At 46.6% G+C, this 27,006-nt stretch overlaps 1 protein-coding gene across 1 annotated transcript; it reads right to left on the bottom strand.

The window, feature by feature from the left end:
- Positions 1–39: 39 nt before the first annotated feature.
- Positions 40–27,006, bottom strand: LOC132585367 (shematrin-like protein 2). Its single transcript, XM_060257231.1, has 4 exons — positions 26,535–27,006; positions 26,433–26,486; positions 24,106–24,230; positions 40–546 (listed from the first exon to the last, which is right to left on the bottom strand). Exons 1-4 carry the CDS (start codon positions 27,004–27,006, stop codon positions 40–42), a joined length of 1,158 nt encoding a protein of 385 aa, XP_060113214.1.

Here is a 27,006-nt window from a genome sequence, read left to right as displayed (position 1 = left end):
CCATGCTCCACCGTCAGATCTGAGGGTTTGACAGAGGAATCAACAGATGCTGGCATGATGACCCTGCAAAGAATTGCTTCCAAGGAATCCACCCTGCTTCAGGCTAAAACGAGAACCCCAGCCCAAGCCTCCATAAAGGCCTCCATGCCCCCTGTAGAAGCCTAGTCCTGCCACCCCAGTGCCACTAATGGCACATGGAGTGTTGCCTCCCACAGCTACTGGTTCCCCGGTAGCAGAGAGGATGGGTCCTGGGAGGGTCAAAACGGTGGCGGGTGGCTGGACGGTGACTTCTGCTGGTGGGATCTGGTTGATGCAGGAAGGGTTGACTCCCTCCAGGGTTCCAAGACTTCCAGAAGTTTCAGCTATGGCAGGACCATGGGCCCAGCCAAGGTCGTAGCCATGTCCGAAGTCATATCCGTGGCATCCTAGGCCAAGATCTCCCCAACCGAGCCCTGCAGATCCAAAGCCAACTCTTCGGGTGGAGGCAACAGATGGAACAGCAAACTGTGGGCCCCAGTAGCCAGGCATTTTGGGATGGAGGTGAACCTGAAATTGAATATGATGGAAAGAAGTTAGAGGAAGGCCCAGAAAACAGTGGAAGAGAATAATTTACCAACGGTGATGAGAAAGTGGCATCATGACCAATTTTCTGTCTTTGGACTTGGGGGTCCCAATTCTTACCCTATAGCACCTGACAAGGATGCTATACGGATGAAAGATTTGTGGCATGGGATTCTGTTACGTAGCCCAGGGTGGCGCTAGATCAAAAGGACAGGAAGATATTGGGGTTTAATTTAATTTTAATTGAATTTAAGTTTTCAATTCATACCCCCACTCTATCTTGCAAGAAGGCTTTTCGATGAATTTAAGAACATAAGAGAAGCCATGTTGGATCAGGCCAATGGCCCATCCAGTCCAACACTCTGTGTCACATAAGAGAAGCCATGTTGGATTAGGCCAATGGCCCATCCAGTCCAACACTCTGTGTCACATAAGAACATAAGAGAAGCCATGTTGGATCAGGCCAATGGCCCATCCAGTCCAATACTCTGTGTCACACAATGGCCAAAAAATTTATAGATAGATAGATAGATATAGATATATACACACACCGACACACACGCATGTATATATATATATATATATACACACTGTGGCTAATAGCCACTGATGGACCTCTGCTCCATATTTTCATCCAACCCCCTCTTGAAGCTAGCTATGCTTGTAGCTGCCACCACCTCCTGTGGCAGTGAATTCCACACGTTAATCACCCTTTGGGTGAAGAAGTACTTCCTTTTATCCATTCTAACCTGACTACTCAGCAATTTCATCGAATGCCCACGAGTTCTTGTATTGTGAGAAAGGGAGAAAAGGACTTCTTTCTCTACTTTTTCTATCCCATGCATAATCTTGTAAACCTCTCTCATGTCACCCCACAGTTGACATTTCTCCAAGCTAAAGAGCCCCAAGCGTTTTACCCTTTCTTCATAGGGAAAGTGTTCCAATCCTTGAATCATTCTAGTTGCCCTTTCCTGTAATTTTTCCAATGCTGTAATATGCTTTTTGAGGTGCGGCGACCAGAACTGCACACAGTACTCCAAATGAGACCGCACCATCTATTTATACAGGGGCATTATGATACTGGCTGATTTGTTTTCAATTCCCTCCTAATAATTCCCAGCTTGGTGTTGGCCTTTTTTTATTGCAATCGCACACTGTCTTGAATTTGAGTTAATTCCCCCTACTCCCGGCGAGCAGGCTTGGGGCAGATACCAACAGCTCACCCACTAGGTAAACTAGGCAGTTGCCTAGGGCTAGGGTTGAAGACAACGCCTTAATTTGCCTCTCTCACCCCACCGCCACCCCTGCCGCCACCGCCAACCTATCCCTTCCCTTCCTGCACGCCGCCTGCCCCCCTCCCCTCAGAGAAGCTCGCCGTGGCGAGGCTGGGCCCTACCGGCTTTGAGGCAGCTGGCATCTGAGCGTTTTTGGAAGACAGCGCTGGAGGAGGCTTTGCTCCCCGCTCCCTTCTGGTTCTGGAAAGGAGGGTGTAGAAGGCTCCTTCAGTGGACTCTTTGAAAAACGTGCAGACACCAGCTGCCTCAATGCCAGTAGGGCCCAGCCTCATCGTGCTTCTCTGAGGGAGGCTTCCCAATTCCCAGGTCCCAGCGGGGGATCCCCCGTTTTTACAGTCTTCCCCCCGCCCCCAGCCAGCTGGCCCGCGGGGGAAGCCCCGTCCCCCACAATCACCATGTAGTTTAAGAGCTCCTGCAGGTCCGTTTTTAAAATATGTGCCTTTAAGGCTGAGCAGGAAGCAGGAAACAGGAAGGGCTTCGGAGAACGGCCCCTCCCTCTGTTTTGCTTTCGTTTTCAGATCAAGTAAAGTTCTGCAGGAAGAAGACCCAGTAAGTATTTGTGTGTGTGAGAGAGAAAGGGGGCAGGGGAGTCCCTGGTTTGGAGGCCCTCCCCCCCTTTAGAAAGCGTGGGTGGGAGGGAAATGTCTACTGGGCACTCTATTATTCCCTATGGAGAACGATTCCCGTAGGGAATAATGGGGAATTGATCCACGGGTATTGGGGGCTCTGGGGGGACTATGTTTTGAGGTAGAGGCACCACATTTTTTGTATAGCATCTAGTGCCTCTCCGCAAAATACCCCCCAAGTTTCAAAATGATTGGACCAGGGGGTCCAATTCTATGAGCCCCAAAAGATGGTGCCCCTATCCTTCATTATTTCCTATGGAAGAAAGGCATTTACAAAGGTGTGCTATCCCTTTTAAACTCCCTTGGAGTTCTATTATGCTTGTCACACCCTTGTTCCTGGCTCCGCCCCAAATGTCTCCTGGCTCCATCCCCAAAGTCTCCTGGCTCCGCCCCCAAAGTGCCCAGATGTTTCTTGAATTGGACTTGGCAACCCTATGAGGGAGGGAAGGGGGGGTGGTGCAGAGAGAGGGATGGAGGCGGTGATGGCGGGGGGGGGGGCGGCTGGCAGGGAGCCTGCCTGGGATACCATGTGCCCTACGGCCGGTGCTGGTTACCAATAACAATTTTAAAACATCAAAACCAATAAATGTACTTTAGCATCAAGACAGGATCTAATATCATTCTCAGATGGAAGCCGAAACATTGGAACAGGTTAATAGACCCCTCAAAGGTTTGGCAAAAAAAGGTGCAATAATGGATGTTAAAATACCGTAGAGGAGCAGGGCAAATGCACAAGGAAGAGAGCGTGCAAGGGGAGGCCGACCCAGACGGTTACTGCAGCCTCAACGGTAGCCCTAGTGGAACAATTCCATTTTTGTCTGCGCCTTGCAGAACCCAGACCTCACTTGGGAAAGCGCTCCACCAGGCTGGTGCCAAAGCCAAAAAAGCTCTGGTTGAGACCAAGCAGACATCTTTTGGGCTGGGTATCACCCAAGATTTCGATCTACTGTGCATAAAGCTTTGTGGGGGATGCACCAGCTGGCTCTCTATTTTGTTTTGGTTTAAAGCAGGGGTGTTGAACATCTGGCCTGGGAGCCAAATCAGGCTCCTATCTGGCCCCCGAGCGACTAGCTGTCATCTGCTTCCTTCTCCCTACCTTTTGCTTCCTTCTGCAGAACAGCTTGCTTTGCAAGGCTTGCTCAATCACACAAGAGCTACAGAGCAAAGCCTCTATTGTCTCCATTGGCTGAGCCTCCTCCCTTGGGGAGAGAGGAGGGAAGGAAGAGCTTGCTTTGCCAGGCTTTCACAATCACACAGCAGAGGTACTGAGCTAAGCCTCTCTTCCTTCTACTGGCTGAGGCTAACCCTGGGGAAGGGAGGAAAGAGCCAGAGCTTCCTTCGCCCAGTTCCCCGGATCCCATGGGAGAAGTACAAAGAAAGCACTTTTAAAACCAATGAGTGCTAATGTTTTTGGGTTTTTTTAAATCATTGTGTTTTGTCTGTGTCCTTTATAAAGTTTATATCTCGCTATCCAATCTTACATAGGTACACATATGGCCTGGCCCAACATGGCCCGGTCCAACAAGGTCTCATTTATGTCACATTTATGTCGGAGAGCCAGTTTGGTGTAGTGGTTAAGTGTGCGGACTCTTATCTGGGAGAACCGGGTTTGATTCCCCACTCCTCCACTTGCACCTGCTAGCATGGCCTTGGGTCAGCCATAGCTCTGGCAGAGGTTGTCCTTGAAAGGGCAGCTGCTGTGAGAGCCCTCTCCAGCCCCACCCACCTCACAGGGTGTCTGTTGTGGGGGAGGAAGGTAAAGGAGATTGTGAGCCACTCTGAGACTCTTCGGAGTGGAGGGTGGGATATAAATCCAATATCTTCATCTACCTCACAGGGTGTCTGTTGTGGGGGAGGAAGGGAAAGGAGATTGTGAGCTGCTCTGAGACTCTTCGGAGTGGAGGGCGGGATATAAATCCAATATCTTCATCTACCTCCCAGGGTGTCTGTTGTGGGGGAGGAATGGAAAGGAGATTGTGAGCCACTCTGAGACTCTTCGGAGTGGAGGGCGGGATATAAATCCAATATCTTCTTCTTCTTCTTCTTCTTCACATCTGGCCCTCATGATAAATGAGTTCAACACCCCTGGTTTAAAGCATTTTGTACGCCACCTCTCCACCCAGATAGGGTCCCCAAATCACTCAGTATCATGGCATGAAAACATTTAAGACTGAAATTCTGATTTGATTTGATTTGATTTTTGCAGAATCTCTCGTTCTCCCCTTCCTGCCTTTGTATTTCTTTCTGACCCCTTAAAGGGGGAAAGACATGGGTTGTTTGATTTCAAGGAGAAAGTGGGTAAAAAGGATGTGAGTTTCTGTGAATGCGGCGAGTTGACAGCAACCTTTTAATAAGTCACAACTTTGGTAGAGCATTTGTAAAAGAAATGGCACCTCCATAGGGTTGCCAAGTCCAATTTAAGAGATATCTGGGGACTTTGGGGGTGGAGCCAGGAAACACTAGGGGTGGAGCCAAGATCAAGGCTGCGACAAGCATAATTGAACTCCAAAGGGAGTTCTGGTCGTCACATTTAAAGGGACGGCACACCTTTTCAATGCCTTCCTTCCGTAGGAAATAATGAAGGATAAGGGTACCTTCTTTTGGGGCTCGTAGAATTGGACCCCCTGGTCCAATCTTTTTGAAACTTGGGGGGTATTTTGGCGAGAGGCACTAGATGCTATACTGAAAATTTGGTGCCTCTACCCGAAAAAACAGCCCCCCTCCCAGAGCCCCGGATACCCGTGGATCAATTCTCCATGATTTTCTATGGGAATAAATCTCCCTAGAGAAAAATAGAGTTCCCAGCAGACATTTCCCTCCCCTCCCCCCGCTTTCTGATGACCCTGAAACGGGGGGAGGGCCTCCAAACCAGGGGATCCCCTGCCCCCACCTGGGGATTGGCAACCCTACACCTCCAACATGGGGTAACTTACCTGCTTCTTAAAGAAGGAGAAATGCAGAGAAAGACAGTCAGGCAAAGATGCTGCGAAATTTCAGGATACGATGGGCTTTTATACAGGTTTGATGCGTCCCTCGTGGTTCAAATGCATCCCTTTGGGTCTGGGTTCTTAATTACTTACTAAACAGCAGGCATGCTATATTATTCAAATTACTTTAATAAATGCACTGAGTCAAGCCCAGCGTTCAGCCATTGTCAGCTTGCAAAAGAAAACCCAAAAATCCCTCTGGGAACATTATGCACATTTGAGATGACATGAATTTTTTTTTTTTGACAAAAAAATGGAACTCAGTGGCCAGTTGGAGGTTTTATGCAAGCAAACAATGGGGCTTTCGGAGGATGTCCAAAGCCACCAAGCTAGCTAAAGCCCCAAAATGCAGGTTCGAGATCCCTGGTGAGGAGAGGATGTGGTAGGAGGGAAAACAGATGGGAGAATAGAAGAAGAAGAAAAGGAAGGAGGAGGAGGAGAAGAAGAAGGAAGTGGTAGGAGGGGAAACTGACAGGAGAATAGAAGAAGAAGAAAAAGAAGGAGGAGGAGGGGAAGAAGAAGAAGGAAGTGGTAGGAGGGGAAACAGACAGGAGAATAGAAGAAGAAAAAGAAAGAGGAGAAGAAGAAGAAGGAAGTGGTAGGAGGGGAAACAGACAGGAGAATAGAAGAAGAAAAAGAAGGAGGAGAAGAAGAAGAAGAAGGAAGTGGTAGGAGGGGAAACAGACAGGAGAATAGAAGAAGAAGAAAAGGAAGGAGGAGGAGAAGAAGAAAAAGGATGTGGTAGGAGGGGAAACAGACAGGAGAATAGAAGAGGAAGAAAAAGAAGGAGGAGGAGGAGGAGGAGAAGGAAGTGGTAGGAGGGGAAACAGACAGGAGAATAGAAGAAGAAGAAAAGGAAGGAGGAGGAGAAGAAGAAAAGGATGTGGTAGGAGGGGAAACAGACAGGAGAATAGAAGAGGAAGAAAACGAAGGAGGAGGAGAAGAAGAAAAAGGATGTGGTAGGAGGGGAAACAGACAGGAGAATAGAAGAGGAAGAAAAAGAAGGAGGAGGAGGAGGAGGAGAAGGAAGTGGTAGGAGGGGAAACAGACAGGAGAATAGAAGAGGAAGAAAAAGAAGGAGGAGGAGGAGAAGGAAGTGGTAGGAGGGGAAACAGACAGGAGAATAGAAGAAGAAGAAAAGGAAGGAGGAGGAGAAGAAGAAAAAGGATGTGGTAGGAGGGAAAACAGACAGGAGAATAGAAGAAGAAAAAGAAGGAGGAGAAGAAGAAGAAGAAGGAAGTGGTAGGAGGGGAAACAGACAGGAGAATAGAAGAAGAAGAAAAGGAAGGAGGAGGAGAAGAAGAAAAAGGATGTGGTAGGAGGGGAAACAGACAGGAGAATAGAAGAGGAAGAAAAAGAAGGAGGAGGAGGAGGAGGAGAAGGAAGTGGTAGGAGGGGAAACAGACAGGAGAATAGAAGAAGAAGAAAAGGAAGGAGGAGGAGAAGAAGAAAAGGATGTGGTAGGAGGGGAAACAGACAGGAGAATAGAAGAGGAAGAAAACGAAGGAGGAGGAGAAGAAGAAAAAGGATGTGGTAGGAGGGGAAACAGACAGGAGAATAGAAGAGGAAGAAAAAGAAGGAGGAGGAGGAGGAGGAGAAGGAAGTGGTAGGAGGGGAAACAGACAGGAGAATAGAAGAGGAAGAAAAAGAAGGAGGAGGAGGAGAAGGAAGTGGTAGGAGGGGAAACAGACAGGAGAATAGAAGAAGAAGAAAAGGAAGGAGGAGGAGAAGAAGAAAAAGGATGTGGTAGGAGGGAAAACAGACAGGAGAATAGAAGAAGAAGAAAAAGAAGGAGGAGGAGAAGAAGGAATTGGATTTATATCCTGCCCTTTACTCTGAATCTCAGAATCTCAGAGTGGTCATAATCTCCTTTCCCTTCCTCCCCCACAACCAACACCCTGTGAAGTAGATGGGGCTGAGAGAGTTCTCACAGAACCTGCCCTTTCAAAGATCTCTCTGCGAGAGTTACAGCTGACCCAAGGCCATTCCAGCAGCCACAAGGGGAGGAGGGGGGAATCAAACCCGGTTCTCCCAGATAAGAGTCCACACGCTTAACCACTGCACAAAACTGGCTGTCAAGTTATATGACAGTAACTGTCATATAGGCAGTGGTCAGTTTGCTCTCCCTATCTTCCACTCCCCTAGATCTCAAGTTCTTATACATGAGGCCCAAAGACAACTACCTCTTCCTGTAGATGTTGACGAGCATGGGACCTCGTGGGTTCTTATAGCAGAAATTCCAAGGATCTAAGCAAGTAGGGTTGCCAAGTCGAATTCAAGAAATATCTGGGGACTTTGGGGGTGGAGCCAGGAGACATTGGGGCGGAGCCAGGAGCAAGGGTGTGACAAGCATAACTGAACTCCAAGGGAGTTCTGGCCATCACATTTAAAGGGACAGCACACTTTTTAAAATGTCTTCCTTCCATAGGAAATAATGAAGGATAGGGGCACCTTCTTTGGGGGCTCATAGAATTGGACCCCCTGGTCCAATCGTTTTGAAACTTGGGGGGGGGTACTTTGGGGAGAGGCACTAGATACTATACTGAAAATTTGGTGCCTCTACCTCAAAAAATAGCTCCCCCAGAGCCCCCGAAACCTCCAGATCAATTCCCCATTATACCCTATGAGAAACGATTTCCATAGGGAATAATGAAGACGTTTCCCTCTCTCCACACACACACACACACACACACACACACACCCCTTCTCGCAAATCTGATGTAGGGGATTGCCCTCTCTACTCACCAGCCAGCTTATTTCAGCAACAGACACAGAAAGTTGAAGCCTTTCACCACCTCTGGAGGTGCAAAGGCACATGGTCCTTTGGGGCGGGGCAGGAAGCAGCCTGGGAAAACTCCGGCTGCTGCGATGGAGTTGGGTGGGAAGGGGAGGGGCAAAGAGAAGCTGCTGCAATCGAGGTGAGAAGGGAAGGGAAGGGAGGAGAAGCATCAGGGATCGGTGGGAACGGAAGAGGAGAAGCTGCTGGGATCGGGGCTGGATGGGAAGGGCTGCCATTCCCCCCAACTCTCAGGAGGCCCACTTGTGTGGGGTTGGGGGCAGACCCACGATCAGAGATGAAATCTCATGAAGGTCAACTGCTTGGTTAACATGATCGGCGCCCAGCTCCTACCTTATCCCCTCATTCATTTGGAGGAAGGACAATCCTGAAAGTCTGAAGAACATTTTCAAGATATGAACATATGAAGCTGCCTTATACTGAATCAGACCATTGGTCCATCAAAGTCAGTATTGTCTTCTCAGACTGGCAGCGGCTCTCAGGGTCTCAAGCTGAGGTTTTTCACACCTATTTGCCTGGACCCTTTTTTGGAGATGCCAGGGATTGAACCTGGGACCTTCTGCTTCCCAAGCAGATGCTCTACCACTGAGCCACCGTCCCTCCCTAGATATGAAGAACATAGAAAGGGGTTTGCTCAGTAAATAAGAGGCGATAGCTCAGACATATTGAGTCTTAAAGATTTCCAAGATGGGAGATGAACTTGGATCTGTCGGGTCAATCATTACAGGTTCTCTTTCACCGGCATCAAGTCTTTCATCTGGGAATCTAGTGGCCATTCCAGGAAGCAAAAAAAAGGAACCAGTGGCTGCAACACTACACACTGAATGTGGAGGTAAGACTTCCAGCTGCCATTATGGAGCAATCTTCCCTCTAAACTACAGAGTCTTGTGAGGAAAAATTCTACTTTGTGAGCTGCTGGCATTAAAGTTGTGAGCTACTGCAGAAATTATTGTGCTCTGGGGCCATCCTTCCTGAGCTAAGACAAAAATGTGTGAGCTGGAGGCTAAAAATCTGTGAGCTAGCTCATGCTAACTCAGCTTAGAGGGAACACTGTTATGGAGTACATGCTTGTAAAGGTTGTAAAGTATTGTAAACAATAGAGGTGGAATTCTAGCAGGAGCTCCTTTGCATATTAGGCCACAGACCCCTGATTTAGCCAATCCTCCAAGAGCTTACAAAAAAAGAGCCCTGTAAGCTCTTGGAGGATTGGCTACATCAGGGCCATGTGGCCTAATATTGCAAAGAGCCAGTTTGGTGTGGAGAGCCAGTTTGGTGTAGTGGTTAAGTGTGTGGACTCTTATCTGGGAGAACCAGGTTTGATTTCCCCACTCCTCCACTTGCACCTGCTGAATGGCCTTGGGTCTGCCATAGCTCTGGCAGAGGTTGTCCTTGAAAGGGCAGCGGCTGTGAGAGCCCTCTCCAGCCCCACCCATCTCATAGGGTTTCTGTTGTGGGGGGGGAGATAAAGGAGATTGTGAGCCGCTCTGAGACTCTTGAGTGGAGGGCGGGATATAAATCCAATATCTTCATCTACCTCACAGGGTGTCTGTTGTGGGGGAGGAAGGGGAAGGAGATTGTGAGCCGCTCTGAGACGCTGAGATTCAGAGTGGAGGGCGGAATATAAATCCAATGTCGTCTTCTTCTTCTTCAAAGGAGCTCCTTCTAGAATTCCACTCCTTGTAAACAACATCCAGTTGGTGATGTAATCCTTCATAATCTTACAGGACTTTTAGTACAGGGCTTACTGTAAGCTCCAGGAGGATTGGCTACAAAGGAGTTCCTGCTACAAAGGAGTTCCTGCTACAAAAAAAGCCCTGATTTTGGCCAGTTTGTGGTTCATGAACTGAAGTTTGCAAACTGAAGAGCTGCCATAAACCTCCACAAGGGGAGGGACAGTGGCTCAGTGATAGAGCATCTCCTTGGCAAGCAGAAGGTCCCAGGTTCAATCCCTGGCATCTCCAACTCAAAAGGGTCCTGGCAAGTAGGCGTGAAAAACCTCAGCTTGAGACCCTGGAGAGCCGCTGCCAGTCTGAGTAGACAAGACTGACTTTGATGGACTGAGGATCTGCTTCAGTAAAAGGCAGCTTCATATGTTCATATATATATCCACATAGAAAAGATCGGAGTGGAGCAGGGAAGGCTGATGTCAATGAACACCTCAACCAAAGGCTTGGTGGAAGAAAGAAAGAAAGAAAGAAAGAAAGAAAGAAAGAAAGAAAGAAAGAAAGAAAGAAAGAAAGAAAGAAAGAAAGAAAGAAAGAAAGAAAGAAAGAAAGAAAGAAAGAAAGAAAGAAAGAAAGAAAGAAAGAAAGAAAGAAAGAGAAAGATGTTTAAGAGCTCCAAGACAGGAAGAAGGAAGTGAGGGAGGAAGGGAGAGAGAGAAAGAGAGAAAGAGAGAAAGAGAGAAAGAGAGAAAGAAAGAAAGAGAGAAAGAAAGAAAGAAAGAAAGAAAGAAAGAAAGAAAGAAAGAAAGAAAGAAAGAAAGAAAGAAAGAAAGAAAGAAAGAAAGAAAGAAAGAAAGAAAGAAAGAAAGAAAGAAAGAAAGAAAGAAAGAAAGAAAGAAAGAAAGAACATGGAACAAAAAGCAAGGATTTAAATGGCTTTGAGTCACTCAGCATATATCATTATATATGGGATAGTGGAACATGAAGATGCAAATGATGCCTACACAGTTTCAGGTGAGAAACTCTTGGTCAGGCTGAGATTCAGCTCTGCAATTTGTTAGCATTCCTTGAAACCATCGTTTTTCATCCCGCCAGTGACTCAGCAACTTGTCCTGCTGATGGGGGTACTTTTATGTCAGAAAACGACACCATAAGAACAAAAAGCTTGATCCATATCTTGCATTCCTGGCAGGAATTCAAAGAAGCCAAAGGAGCGTACGCCTATTTAAGGAAGATACTTATTATGTCCTGTTGAGTACAAACAATCACTTTGGTAATGTTACGAGCATTATCAGATTAAAGCCTGAATGAATCTCCAGGCTATTATAGGAAACGAAAACAACCTTCAATAGATTCTTTTCACGCAGACGTTCTTCTCCGTAACGTCCACCATCAAGATAAATTTTAAAGCTTGGAGAAGTGAACCGAACCCATACCCCGAAAGCCAAGACTGTTTTCCCCAGACCCCCTCATCTTCTTCAGCTACAGCCACTACACCATAGAACCAGTGGCTAGGCTGCCCAGTGCCCCCTTCCCAATCTGCCATTACCCCTGTCCCTGTTTTTTTTTCAGGTGTACTCTGCGGTGCGGCATATTGCGGGTCGCCCCGGCACAAAATGGCAGCACGGAGCACCTGGGGCCCATTTTACGGTGCCGTGGGGAGGGGTAAAAGAGAGGGCAGCCTTTTCCGGGAGGGGAAGAGGCAGGCCAGGACCAAGCGCGGGAAGCGGGGGCCCACCCCAGTTCAATGCTGGCCCTATTGGCTGTCTATGGAGGACGGTCAGAGGCGGTCAGCAGCTACTTGAGGCAAAGCACTGTCGCCGTCTGCCCTCTTTGGCTGTTGGATGTCCCGCATGCCCACTTCCAGAGTGTGGGGATCCCCTTAAGGGATCTTGGCATGAGGGGCAACTGATGTGCTCAGCCCAGGGGCATGTCCGGTGGATTACCCTCACGCTCAGGTGGCAGGGGAGACCACCCCTGGGCTTGCGCCCTAGTGGAATCCCAAACCTGCCATCCCAAGGTAACCAGAGGATCATTGAGGCTCAAATTAAACAGTTTTTCTTTCCAAGGGGCAACCAATTAGTTCCAGCAGCAATGAAGGTGCTCAAAGCATTAGAACATTAGAGAAGCCATGTTGGATCAGGCCAACGGCCCATCCAGTCCAACACTCTGTGTCACACAGTGGCAAAAATTTTTTTTATATATATACACACACACTGTGGCTGATAGCCACTGATGATAAGAACAGCTCCCGCCATAGCAGTAGGGAGTCGGGAAATTGACAATGGGCATGAAACCCCCACCATCTCGGATGGAAGATGAGGCCATTTATGAGGGAGGGTGGTGGAGGCAGCTCTTTGTGACTGAATTGTTGCTGGACTGCAGCTTGTGCTTCTTCATGGAAACGGGCACATCCGTTTTACATATGCTGCGTGCACTCTCTCTCAAATATTTATTTATTTATTTAATGGACTTATATCCCGCCCTTCTCACCGAAGTGTCTCAGGGCGGGAAATAGAAGCCGCCTAGAAGCTAAAACGCTAGCCCAAATTCTCTATGGTTTCCCTATATGGATCTCAGCATTTATCAGGAAAGTGGAGGGCATTCAAGCCTCATTCTTTAGACAACTTCTTGGTGTGCCAAAATGAACATAAGAACATAAGAGAAGCCATGTTGGATCAGGCCAACGGCCCATCCAGTCCAACACTCTGTGTCACACAGTGGCAAAAAAAAATTTATATACACACATACACTGTGGCTAATAGCCACTGATGGACCTGTGCTCCATATTTTTATCTAAACCCTTCTTGAAGGTGGCTATGCTTGTGGCCGCCACCACCTCCTGTGGCAGTGAATTCCACATGTTAATCACCCTTTGGGTGAAGAAGTACTTCCTTTTATCCGTTTTAACCTGTCTGCTCAGCAATTTCATCGAATGCCCACGAGTTCTTGTATTGTGAGAAAGGGAGAAAAGTACTTCTTTCTCCATCCCATGCATTATCTTGTAAACCTCTATCATGTCACCCCGCAGTCGACGTTTCTCCAAGCTAAAGAGTCCCAAGCATTTCAACCTTTCTTCATAGGGAAAGTGCTCCAGCCCTTTAATCATTCTAGTTGCCCTTCTCTGGACTTTCTCCAATGCTATAATAATGTGTGTCCTACTTTGCTCTCTGCTCTGAAGTGGGTTAGTCTTTGGTGGAGACAAAAGCCTGGATTGCAGTGTTTAAATTCTGGCTCAAAATTCACTTTAGAACAGATCCTAACAGCCTTCTTGAATGTATGAAAAGAGACCCATATATTTCATCCTGGTCAGCAGTGCTTATGTCCAAACTTAACCAGTTGGGGAAAGAGGTTGATGATTTTTTTTTTACTTCTGACGAGTTATATATCTTCAGATGTATTAAATTGAGACTGTTGGAGTTGGAGGAAACGAAACTACGTCCAACAGACCCTTATATTTGCTCCCCAGCTTCCTTTGGTCTTTATGCTTTCTGCGGCAAAATGCCCCATTATCTATCAGACTTAACCATTCCAAGTCATTGCAGGGCATTTATGTTGGCTAGACTAAATGCGTTTCCCTCCAAAGTTTTACAAGGGAGATATCATCGAGTCCCTTTAGGCGACGGACTCTGTTCCTGCAGAGCGAATATTCCCGACTCAATTCAGCATATATTGCTTGATTGTTCCTTTTATCATAATCTCCGTAAAGATTTATTTTGCAAGCTTTCTTTCTCCCCAGATTTGTCTATTCTGCCACCCTGTTAATATTTATTGAACAATACTGAGGGGGAGGTTAGCGAGGCTGTGGCAAAATTTTTTGGCTGACATCCTTAAATTTAAATCTGACCGTATGAATACATCTGTAAGCTCGGTTTCATTTTGATTTTATCTCCAATGTTTAAATTTTTATGTTCTGTGTTTTTTTTTTTTTTTTTGCAACTGTTATGCCATTAAAGGTTTGGTATGGACTGGCAGGCGGATCAGTCGATAGTGGGATCCTTACCTCATGGTGTTTCAAGACTTACTACAGCTGTAACCAATAAAGTTGTGGTTAAATTTTTTCCCACTTTTTCTGAAAATGATGCGCTCGTGTGTTATTGCAACTGAAACTGTAATTCAAACTAGAATGTGTTGGCAGGGGGGAGTTTTGCCTGGGGTGCCCGCCTCAGTCCCCTCCCTTTGGCGCCGGAGCCGGCAAACAGAAGCCTGGCATGGAGCAAGGGTAGTGCGGAATCAGCCAGAAACTGAATGGCTTTAAAAAGTTATTGAAATTTTGTACTCTGGCTAAAATTGCATCTAATATACACGAAGCTGAAACAGGCTCTTGTGCGTCTAACGCTGAATCGATTTGGTTCCCTTTTACTACCTTTGTCTCTGTCCAAGATAATGCTTTGTGGATATCAGATTTTATGAAAGCAATCTTCCTTATTTCGTTTTTGAAATATATATTTAAAACAGGGTTTCCACATTGTGTAATAAAAGATCAAAAACTATTAAGAGAGTTATTGAAATGTATTATCAATGCTAGTTAGGTTAAAATAATAAAATTATCCAATTAAAAGCATGTTCTTTTACTCTTTTTTTCCTTTGCTTTCCCTTCCTTTTCCCTTTCTTGCCTGCAGCACTAAGGCTGCATACTTCAAAGACCAGGGTCCAGTTGCTCTATGGCGCTGAAATTGGCCCTTATTCAACTACCAAGCCGTTGGAGATAGTACAAACCAAACTCTTGCGCAAGCTTCTGTCTGTTCCCAGTTGTGTGCCAAACACTGCCATCAGGTTGGAATCTGGCGTCCCAAGCATCGAGACGTCTATGTGGTTAAACACCCTTTGTTACTTTTTGAGGGTTCTCTCAAAGCCAGGTGGCCTTCCCCATCTGATTTTTTTCGACTCTTTTGTGGGAACTTGGGAGAAAAGGTGTTTAGATCATTTTAGACTCTGTGATCTCTCCCCTGAGTCCCTAGCAATGATGGAACTGAGGGATGCGAAAGAACTTTTGCGCCTGAGGTTGGTTGAGCTGGAATTGAGATCTGCTAGAGCTAGTCTTTCTGCGCACATTTTCTTAGGGAAGCAAGCTGAAGTACTGTCCCCAGCCAGGTATCTTTTCAACATCACTATCCCAAAATATCGGATAGCTTTCTCAAAAGCTCGACTCAACGCACTTTTCTCTTCGGTGCTTTTGGGACGTTACGCTGGGTACCCATATCTGGAAAGATTGTGCCCCTGTAATTGCAATGAGGTCGAAACAACTCTCCACATCGTTTTGCGGTGCCCAATTTACAATGACTTGAGGGCAAGATTAATCTCTCCAATTCTCGGGTCCTTGGCGGGCAGGCCGGAGGATGAGCAGATTGCCTTCCTCCTGTCTGACACTCACTCTGATGTTTCAACTAAGATTGCCCGTTTCTGTTATGTTGCTCAGTTGGAAAGGAGGGAAATTGAGAACGTAAATCTTGGCTATGAGTTTTAACAATATGTGAAATAGTTGGCGTGAGGAACTCTGTGTAAGAGGTGATGGGTTTGTTTTTATGATTTTGTTTCTGTTTGTATTAAGCTGGTCGGATGACCGTGAATAAAAGTACTACTACTGGCCCTTCCTTGTGGTTCTCCCTTTTTTACCTTGCCATTATTATTAATATTATTAATAATTACCCAAATAAATTATATTAGTTAAGGTAGAAGTATAATAGAATAAGGGCCCCGTGGTGCAGAGTCGTAAAGCTGCAGTACTGCAGTCCTACGCTCTGCTCATGACCTGCGTTCGATCCCAGCAGAAGCTGGGTTCAGGTAGCCGGCTCTATGTTGACTCAGCCTTCCATCCTTCCAAGATGGGTCAAATGAGTACCCAGCTTGCTGGGGGTAAAGTGTAGATGACTGGGGAAGGCAATGGCAAACCACCCCGTAAAAAAGTCTACCATGAAAACGTGAAAGCAACATCACCCCAGAGTCGGAAACGACTGGTGCTTGCACAGGGGACTACCTTTACCTTTTTATTATGGAATTAACAATTTACTGTCTCCGTTGTACTTTTTTTTAATGTATAAAAATGTTATGTTTAATTTTCAACTGATATTCTGTAACAATGGACCCACTACTTGTTGTTGCTGTTTTATTACTATTAAATAAAAAAGAAAAGAAAAGAAAATAAGGTGCAATTTAGAATATTGGTATTCATATTGTATTGTGCTACACAGTTGCTTTGGTATTAAAAAAGAAAATAAAATAAGACGCAATTTAGAATATTGGTATTCATATTTTATTGTGCTACACAGTTGCTTTGGTATTAAAAAAGAAAAGAAAAGAAGATGCAATTTAGAATATTGGTATTCATATTTTATTGTGCTACCCTGTTGGTTTGCATCTTTGTTCTTTGTCAATTTTCCACTGTGAATTCTGTATTGTTACTTTGAATTATAGAGAAAATTTGGTGACAATCTTTTGACGAGTCTTCCAGAACACCTTATAGGAAGTTTATGAAAATCTATGAGATGGCAGTGAAGACTGATAAAAGGGAATTTTATACAGCTTCTGCTAGCTCAGTGGCCCTCAACCTTTTTGGCACCAGGGACCGGTTTTGTGGAAGAAATTTTTTCCTCGGACCGGTGGGGATGGGGATGCTGGGGTTTTGGCTGCTCCCCCCCCCATCCCTACCTCCCCCCATAGGGGTATTTAAATAAGGAGTAGGTGAAGGTCTCTGCCTCCATCCATGGCCCAGTTGCTAAGAGGCCATGGACCACTAGTGGGGGGGGGGGTTTGAGGACCCCTGTGCTAGCTCTTATCTGGCAGAATTTTTTAGAATAATCAGGTCTTTAACTTCGCTTACAGAGATAACTCAAAATGCTAGAAGTTTGGTCATTACCAGCAACAATTCTGCAAGCTTTTTTGCAGATAAAGTCTTGTCATTCCATCATGACCTGCCTGCCAATTTTGATACAGTAAGTGAACTGGAGGCCCCTTGGCCATTCTTGGAGTTGGTACTTGACAACTTCAGCCGGCTCTCCCAAGCTGACGTTCACAGGATTCTGGTTGGAAACTAGCTTAGACCCTTGTCCATTATGGCTGGTGAAAGCCAGCAGTGAGGGAATACGGGTCCCCTTGGTGCACATTATCAATCTGTCCCTCAGTTCAAGGGTCTTCCCAGGGGGATTAAAAGAGGTTGTAGTGATACCACTCTTAAAGAAACCATATTTGGATCCTACTGATCCTTCCAATTACTACCTAGTCTCAAACCTTTTGTTTCTGAGCAAGGTAATTGAGAGAGTAGTGGCAGAGCAGCTCCAGAGTTTCCTGGAGGACATGTCCATTGATCGTTATATGGTTTTATTGCTGGATTATTACTGTTTTACTGTTTTATTGTGCTTGTGATCTGCCCTGAGCCCATTATGGGGAAGGGAGGACGATATATCTACTAAATAATAATAATGTTGACTCTCGACCCATTCCAGTCTGGCTTCTGTCCCAGCCATGGGATGGAGACAGCAATGGTCGCCGTCACATATGATCTTTGCAGGCAGCTGGATTAAAGCAGGTTAGCACTGCTGCTACTGTTTGACCTAACAGTGGCATTCAACACCGTCAACCATGGCCTGTTTACCCATCACTTCACTGACATAGGAGCTTAAGGGATGGCCTTGAAGTGTTTTACCTCATTCCTCCATGGTCAAGGACAGAGGGTAGTACTATGAAGGATGGTTTCACCTAGGTACTCCCTGGTGAGTGGGGTACCTCAGGGGGCAATCCTCTCTCCAATGTTGATGATGATATTGGATTTATATCCCACCCTCCACTCTGAATTTTAGAGTCTCAGAGCAGCTCACAATCTCCTTTAGCTTCTTCCCCCACAACAGACACCCTGTGAGGTGGGTGGGGCTGAGAGGGCACTCACAGCAGCTGCCCTTTCAAGGACAATCTCTGCCAGAGCTATGGCTGACCCAAGGACATCCCAGCAGGTACAAGTGGAAGAGTGGGGAATCCAACCCAGTTCTCCCAGATAAGAGTCTGCATACTTGACCACTACACCAAAATGGCTGGTAGATGTTATTCAACATCTACATTTGCCCCCATGCCCATTTGGTGTGGAGTACTGATGACACCCAACTATATCTGTTGTTGCACGGCCAGTCAGATGTTGCCAGTGTAAGATGGAGGTTCTATGGTTGGGGGGAGGGCGGGGGGGCTCAGGTGCCAACTTTTGGCTCTTGACAGTTTGCTTTTAACATCAGCACCAACTGTCAAGAGTCCAGGGGTGTTTCTGGATGACTCTCCATCGATGGAAGCCCTGGTCACAAATGTTGCTGACCTGGAAGTTACAACAGGTCTGGAATACAGCAACAACGGTTCTTACAGGAGCCCCATGGATATAGACAGCATACTTTCAACCAGGTTCACTGGCTCCAAGTTGAACAGCAAATCAGGTTCAAGGATTTGGTTTTAACCTTCAAGTTCCTAAATGGTCTTGCAGTAGCTAGATAAATGCCAGTCTAGCAACATAGAATCATAGAGTTAGAAGGGAGCTCCAGGGTTATCTAGTCCAACCCCCTGCACAATGCAGGAAACTCACAAACACCTCCCCCTAAATTCACAGGATCTTCATTGCTGTCAGATGGCCATCTAGCCTCTGTTGAAAAACCTCCAAGGAAGGAGAGCCCACCACCACCTCCCAAGGAGGAAGCCTGTTCCACTGAAGCTCTTTTGGTTTAATTTCAACCCATTGGTTCTGGTCCTACCTTCTGGGGCCACAGAAAACAATTCCACACCATCCTATCTATGACAGCCCTATCCTATCTATGACAGATAGGATCACCATCTTCAAGTACTTGAAGGGCTGTCATAAAGAGGATGGTATGGAATTGTTTTCTGTGGCCCCAGAAGGTAGGACCAGAACCAATGGGTTGAAATTAAATCAAAAGAGTTTCCAGCTCAACATTAGGAAGAACTTCCTCACCGCTAGAGTGATTCCTCAGTGGAACACGCTTCCTGGGGAGGTGGTGGGCTCTCCTTCCTTGGAGGTTTTTCAACAGAGGCTAGATGGTCATCTAACAGCGATGAGGATCCTGTGAATTTAGGGGGAGGTGTTTGTGAATTTCCTGCATTGTGCAGGGGGTTGTACTAGATGACCCTGGAGGTCTCTTCCAACTCTATGATTCTATGAAAACTGGCCTGGAGGAAAATTGCAGCTGGTCCCCAAAGTGGCGAACAGCATTCTCGGGGTGTGTAGGAAAGGGCTACGAGAACTAAGCACTGATGCAATCCTTCCTGTCCTCCCCCTCGTGAACTCCCAAAGTTCACAGGATCTGCATTGCTGTCAGATGGCCATCTAGCCTCTGTTGAAAAACCTCCAAGGAAGGAGAGCCCACCACCTCCCCAGGAAGCATGAGGAACCACTCTGTCAGGAAGTTCTTCCTAATGTTTAGCCAAAAACTCTTTTGAGTTAATTTCAACTTGTTGATTCCAATTTTAATTTTTAACTGTGGCTATTGGAATTGCAATCGTTGTTCACTGCTCTGAGCCCTGTGCCCAGAGGAGGAAGGTCTATAAATTGAATGGTTACACTTCTGTGCTACACTGGTCAGATTTCATTTGGAGTCATGTGTCTACTTGAGGTCACTGCATTTTAAGAAGGATGTTGACAAACGATAGCAGAGGAAATGGCCAGAACGAAGTCCAATGAGGAGAAGTTGGAAGGACTACTCAGGTTTATCCAAGGGAAGACTTCTTCCCTTTTGTTCCAGATGAAAGGAACGAGTGGGAATTTCAAGGACACCGATTTTAGCTAAATATTAGGGGGTAGGGATGGGCATGAACTGTATTTTTGCAGTTTGGTCCATGGTTTGTGGCTGAACCACAAACCAATCCACGAAGTGATAAACTGGTTCACAAACCAAACCAGTTCTAATTGGTTCGCCGGCCATCCATCAGCTTTTCTTTCTGCTCCCCGCAAAAAGGAGCAGGCAGTAGAAAGCAGGTTTTAAACAGCCATTTAAGCCCCTGCTTTCTGCTTGCTCCCAAAAACAGAGGGCAAAAGAAAGCAGAAGATGAAATGCCTTTGAGCCACTTCTCCCCTTGCTTTCTGCTCCCTGCCACTCATCACAGGGAGAAGAAAGCAGGGGATTAAATGACTCCAAGCTATTCAAACCGAACAGCTGAGCTTTACGTCTCCCGTGAAGAACAGAAAGAGTTTTGAATGGCTCAGAGGCATTTAAGCTACTTCTTTCTGCTCTTCGCAAACTGCCATGAACAGTATTAACATTTGTGGAAGTTTGTACAGGCTCTTCACTTTGCAAACATTGTTTCACAAACAACAAGCTGGAACGGGTCCAGAGGAGGGTGACGAAGATGGCGAGGGTTCTGGAGACCAAGTCCTATGAGGAAAGGTTGAAGGAGCTGGGCATGCTTTGCCTGGAGAGGAGGTGGCTGAGAGGTGATAGGATCACCATCTTCAAGTACTAGAAGGGCTGTCATATAGAGCAGGGGTGGCCAACGGTAGCTCTCCACATGTTTTTTTTTTCCCTACAACTCCCATCATCCCCAGCCAGCATGGCCAATGGCTGGGGCTGATGGGAGTTGTAGGCAAAAAAACATCTGGAGAGCTATCGGCCACCCCTGATATAGAAGATGGCATGGAATTGTTTTCTGTGGCCCCAGAAGGTAGGATCAGAACCACTGGGTTGAAATTAAAATGGTGATGTCAGGGGTGTGGCCTAATATGCAAATGAGTTTCTGCTGTTTTTTTTCTACAAAAAAGAGCCCTGTGGGGAAGAATATCCCTCGGTGCATGGAATGATCAAAGAGAATATTAGGTAGAAAACAGACCGCGTCCAGCTCTTTTGAAACAAACCAATGCAACCAGAATTCCCACTACTACTGGGAAGGAACAAACAAATGGAATGTTTTGAAGAATAATGAAAATTAGAAGATCAAAGTGTATGGAAATTAGAAGCAGCATTGTGTGGAGCCGACAGCACGCTACTCTCTGGGTTAATGTTTGTCATATATTAAAGTACATTGATGTCATGCCCAAATTTGTTTGGGCCATTAGCAAATTAAAACCTAAGGCACAAAGGGGTGCCTTAGGTTTTAATTTCCATCCCCGAGGAACCAGGAGGGGATGCAACTGAGACAGTATAAAAAGGCTCCTTGTGCTGAGGTTTTCCAACAGCTTCACTGGATTCTCCTTCTTCCTCCTAACTTCTGCTCCTTGGAGACTTTGGTAAGTGACATTTAAAACAAACAAAAAAAACCCCTTGCTGCATGTAAGGGGATTCAGGGTGGCTAGAATCCTGGGATGACGCTCAGCTCTATTTCATGCTACCGGCCAGGGGCTTTTTCGAAGCAGGAACTCCTTTGCATATTAGGCTAAATCCCCCTGATGTAGCCAATCCTCCAAGAGCGTAAAGAGCTCTTCTTACTGGGCCCACTGTAAGTTCTTGGAGGATTGGCTATATCAAGGATGTTTAGCCTAACATGCAAAGGAGTTCCTGCTATAAAAAAAAAAATTCCTACAACCGACACATTCCAGAGAGGCTGTGGAAACTGCGAACGGATGCCTCGAGGCAGTCCTTGGAATGAATGAGAGCCAACAAACTGAAACTGAGCCAGTTTGATGTAGTGGTTAAGTGTGCGGACTCTTATCTGGGAGAACCGGGCTTGATTCCCCACTCCTCCACTTGCACCTGCTGGAATGGCCTTGGGTCAGCCGTAGCTCTGGCAGAGGTTGTCCTTGAAAGGGCAGCTGCTTTGAGAGCCCTCTCCAGCCCCAGCCACCTCACAGGGTGTCTGTTGTGGGGGAGGAAGGGAAAGGGGATTGTGAGCCGCTCTGGGACTCTGAGCTTCGGAGTGGAGGGTGAGATATAAATCCAATATCTTCTTCTTCTTCTTCCCAACAAAATGGAGGTTCTACCAGTGGGGGGAAGATCCAACCCAGGAAATGGGTTATCCCCCATTCTGGATGGGGTTGTACTCAGGGGTGGAATTCTAGCAAGAGCTCCTTTGCATATTAGGCCACACCTTCCTGATGTAGCCAATCCTGAGCCTGTCTTTGGTGGGGGAGGGCGGGATACAAAAATTATTATTATTATTATTATTATTATTATTATTATTATTATTATTATTATTATTATTATTATTATTATTATTATTATTATTATTATTATTATTATTATTATTATTATTATTATTATTATCCTCCAAGAGCTTACAGGGCTCTTTTTTGTAAGCTCTTGGAGGATTGGCTACATCAGGGGTGTGTGGCCTTATATGCAAAGGAGCTCCTGCTAGAATTCGACTCCTGATGCTAAGAAATTGTGCTGCTAAGTAATTTCGGATGAATGACGTTTTCGACACACCCCTGCTGAATCTAATCTGCTAGGGAACCCAGACTTCTGCCCCGGTTCAAGCTCTAGTTGTACCACTATCCTTAGGAAAGGCTGAGCTACCTGGAAGATGGAAGCTCGTAACAGGAGGGTAGACAAGAAGCCAGTTTATGTCCTTCATGAATGATTGGTAATGTATAAAAGAACAGAAGAAGGCTATAGATTCATACCCCGTCCTTCTCTCTGAATCAGAGTCTCAGAGCAGCTTACAATCTCCTTTATCTTCTTCCCCCACAACAGACACCCTGTGAAGTGGGTGGGGCTGAGAGGGCTCTCACAGCAGCTGCCCTTTCAAGGACAACCTCTGCCAGAGCTATGGCTGACCCGAGGCCATGCTAGCAGGTGCAAGTGGAGGAGTGGGGATTCAAACCCTGTTCTCCCAAATAAACAGAGAAACAGAGCAGCTTACAATCTCCTTGATCTTCTTCCCTCACAACAGACACCCTGTGAGGTAGGTGGGGCTGAGAGAGCTCTCACAGAAGCTGCCATTTCATGGACAACTCTGTGACCCAAGGCCATTCCAGCAGGTGCAAGTGGAGGAGTGGGGAATCAAACCCGGTTCTCCCAGATAAGAGTCCGCACACTTAACCACTACCAGGGCTTTTCTTTTTTTAGAAAAAAACCCCAGCAGGAACTCATTTGCATATTAGGCCACACATTCCTGATGTCACCATTGTTTGGCAGGGCTTTTTTGCAGAAAAGCCCAGTAGGAACTCATTTACATATTAGGCCACACCCCCTGATGCCATGCCAACTGGAACTGCGTTCCTGTGCATTCCTGCTAAAAAAACAACAACAACCATGTCCAGTACACTAAACTGGCATAGTAAGCAATTTGGAAGTGTGGGCTATAAACAAAAATCACAACATTGGTTATCCATCCCCAGGCCAAGGGAGGCCAGATTATGCTCTATACATAAGAACATAAGAGAAGCCATGTTGGATCAGGCCAGCGGCCCATCCAGTCCAACACTCTGTGTCACATAAGAACATAAGAGAAGCCCTGTTGGATCAGGCCAATGGCCCATCCAGTCCAATACTCTGTGTCACATAAGAACATAAGAGAAGCCCTGTTGGATCAGGCCAATGGCCCATCCAGTCCAACACTCTGTGTCACACAGTGGCAAAAAATTGTATATATACACACACACTGTGGCTAATAGCCACTGATGGACCTGTGCTCCATATTTTTATCTAAACCCCTCTTGAAGGTGGCTATGCTTGTGGCCGCCACCACCTCCTGTGGCAGTGAGGGACATCTCTGTGGCAGCTCCTAATCTATAGAACCCACTTCCAGAGACCACGAGAGCCCTGCGGGATCTCCCCCAATTCCGCAAAGCCTTTAAAACCGACTTCTTCCGGCAGGCCTACAGTAACTCTTGCGTTACTGCCACAAGTATGTCGCTGAATACTACCATCCATCTATAAGACATCTAATAGAGCAATACAGAGAGTTAAGGGCTATAATGAAGCTGGACCGCCTATGTAAGACATTTCATAGCACCATATAAGTTTTAGTATTATAACTTGTTATATATGTTTTGATATTATAACCACAAGGTATTGTTATTGCGGTATTGCGACTGTGAGCAGCCCAGAGTCCGTATGGAAGGGGCGGCATATAAATTTAAGGTCAATAAAATGAAATGAAATTAAAAATAAACAACAGCTGTTCCTTTGTATTTTGTTTCAGGTTCACTTCTATCGAACAATGCCTGGCTTCTGCGGCCCACAGTTTGCCATCCCATCTATTGCCTCCTCCCCATCTGTTGGCTTTGGATCTGCAAGACTTGGCTTGGGAGCATACGGAGGTCTTGGCCTTGGAGGCCATGGATATGACTTTGGACATGGTTATGGCCTTGGCTGGGCCCATGGTCCTGCCCTGGCTGAAACTTCCGGAAGTCTTGGAACCTTGGAGGGAGTCATCCCTTCCTGCATCAACCAGATCCCACCAGCAGAAGTCACCGTCCAGCCACCTGCTGTGGTCATGACCCTCCCAGGACCCATCCTTTCTGCTACCGGTAGACCAGTTCTTGTAGGAGGCAACACACCATGTGCCATTAGTGGTACTGGGGTGGCAAACTTCTCCGGGGGTCTAGGAGGCTGGTCCTTGGGTTCTAAGTTTGGCTTGGGGAGTGGGGGATTCCTTGGAAACAAGCCCCTACTGGCACACCGTGCCAGCATCTGTTGATCCCCTTTCCCCTTGAGGAGAATAAATGTTCACAGGTATGACTAGGGATTGGAAAATGAGATCCATCCATGTGTTTTTCAAAACAAGCTGGTAGCAATATACTTGAACTGAAGAACTTTCAGATGAACTTTGGCCCTCTGGCCCTATTGCCTTTTCCACTTTGTTCTTGGGAAGCTTCAAGACTGACAAGAATGCTGATGTTCTTTGCCTGCTACGTGTACAATCGCTTGACTTGACTACTTTTTTTTTCCATTTTCATTAAAGCTACATCTGCAGTCTAACATTTGTGTCTTGGTTTTGCTCCTCAAAATGCTGGGTTTTTTACAGAATGCCCTGAGTCAACTCTAGCCTTTGGGGCTTCATCCGGGAAACTGGCCTAGGCAGGGACTGAATTCTAGCAGGAGCTCCTTTGCATATTAGGCCACGCACCCCTGATGTAGCCAATCCTCCAAGAGCTTACAGAGCCCTTCTTACAGTGCCTACTGTAAGCTCACTGGTCTGACCCAGCAGGGCTCTTCTGATGTTCTTCCCAGGGGAAGGTCTCAGCCTCTCTGCCCTGTTTTTGGACCTCTAGAGGAACTAGTTGGCCACCATATGAGACAGGAGGCTGGACTAGATAGACCAATGGTATCACCCAGCAGGGCTCTTCTTATCTTCTTCTCAGGGGAAGGCCTCAGCCTCTCTGCCCTGTTGTTGGTTTCCAGAGGAACTGACTGGCTACTGTGTGAGACAGGAGGTTGGACTAGATGGACCCTCATTGGTCTGATCCAGCAGGGCTCTTCTGATTCTCTTCTCAGGAAAAGGCCTCAGCCTCTCTGCCCTGTTGTTGGCTGTCCAGAGGAACTGGTTGGCCACTGTATGAGACAGGAGGTTGGACTAGATGGATCCTCACTGGTCTGACCCAGCAGGGCTCTTCTGATCTTCTTCTCAGGGGAAGGTCTCAGCCTCTCTGCCCTGTTGTTGGTTTCCAAAGAAACTGGCTGACTATTGTGTGAGACAGGAGGTTGGACTAGATGGACCCTCACTGGTCTGATCCAGCAGGGCTCTTCTGATGTTCTTCTCAGGGGAACGTCTCAGCCTCTCTGCCCTGTTTTTGGACCTCTAGAGGAACTAGTTGGCCACCATATGAGACAGGAGGCTGGACTAGATAGACCAATGGTATCACCCAGCAGGGCTCTTCTTATGAGGCAGTACAGTTTATTTAGTATTCAACGTACTATTAAAACTGGCAAGTGCAGCAAGCTAAGGAAACACTGAATGGCATGAAAAGGGGCGCAGCTGCTGTGGTATGTCATAAATGTGTCGACAAATAAAAAGAGATTAGTTATGATGCAGCAGAAGTTTTATTGAAAGCATCGTCAAAATTGCACAAACGATTCAGTCAAAGTTAAAGCACACTGCATATAAGTAAAGAACACCAGTTTGGGAAATTTCACAGCAAAGTGGGAAAAGAAAAGGCAATTCTTGAAAACAGAACTCTAAATACATGCAAAAGCTTAGGTCGATATCCACGGGTTCAGTTTATTTGAACCAGGACTTGGAAGACTCAGTGATGAGCGGGTTAGATTTGAGTTCAGTAGCACCTTAGAGACCAAATAATATTTTGGAGCAGGGGTGGAATTCTAGCAGGAGCCCCTTTGCATATTAGGCCACACCCTCCTGATGCAGCCAGCCCTCCAAGAGCTTACAAGGCTCTTTTTTGTAAGCTCTTGGAGGACTGGCTACATCAGGGGTATGTGGCCTAATATGCAAAGGAGCTCCTGCTATAAATCCACCCCTGTTTTGGAGGTTATAAGCTTTTAAGAGTCAGCATTCCCTTCCATACATACCCAGGTTAGCACAATGTGACAAAGGGGGTTTTGGCTCTAGGAAGCTCATACCTTGACATTCCTGTAGAATTCAGCAGAAGTGTCAACAGATGCTACCACAACTCCTTTGCATACTTCTTCCAAGGTATCCTCCCCTCTTAAGACCATAACCCAATGCCCCTGAAAAACCTCCTCTCACACCTCCACAAAGGCCTCCTCCAAGGCCCCCATAAAGGCCTCCTCCAAGGCCCCCATAAAGGCCTCCTCCAAGACCCCCATAAAGTCCTCCTCCCATCCCTGAACCAGAAACTGCACATGGAGTATTTCCCCCAACAGCAACTGGTTCCCCAGTAGCAGAGAGGATGGGTCCAGGTATGGTCACGACAGAAGCAGGTGGCTGTATCACGACTTCTGCTGGTGGGATCTGGTTGATGGGCTGAGGGATGATTCCAGAAAGGGTTCCAAGCTCTCCTGAGGTCGCTCCTCCTGAAGACCAGGTACCAGAACCATATCCAATGCCAGAACCATATCCAAGACCTCCATAACCGCAGCCGAGTCCTCCATAGCCGATGCCTCCATAGCTGATGCCTCTGTAGCCAGAGCCTACGCATCCGTAACCCAGGCCTGAGCTGAGACCTGCTGATCCCAATCCAATCATCGGGCTAGAAGCATAAGATGGAACGCCACACACTGAGCCACAGTAAGCCAT

Source organism: Heteronotia binoei, chromosome 1 (genome assembly GCF_032191835.1).
Source record: "Heteronotia binoei isolate CCM8104 ecotype False Entrance Well chromosome 1, APGP_CSIRO_Hbin_v1, whole genome shotgun sequence".
Lineage (NCBI taxonomy): Eukaryota > Metazoa > Chordata > Lepidosauria > Squamata > Gekkonidae > Heteronotia > Heteronotia binoei.
This window is presented reverse-complemented; position numbering and strand designations above follow the sequence as displayed.

Excerpts from the sequence above, each read along its gene's own strand:
- LOC132585367 (XM_060257231.1), bottom strand. The coding sequence starts at position 27,006 with ATGGCTTACTGTGGCTCAGTGTGTGGCGTTCCATCTTATGCTTCTAGC. Across the intron at positions 26,487-26,534 it reads TTATGGGGGCCTTGGAGGAG|GTTTTTCAGGGGCATTGGGT; the intron begins GCCTTTATGGGG and ends GTGTGAGAGGAG. Across the intron at positions 24,231-26,432 it reads GGGAGGATACCTTGGAAGAA|GAAGGGATGACTCCCTCCAA; the intron begins GTATGCAAAGGA and ends TGGTTGATGCAG.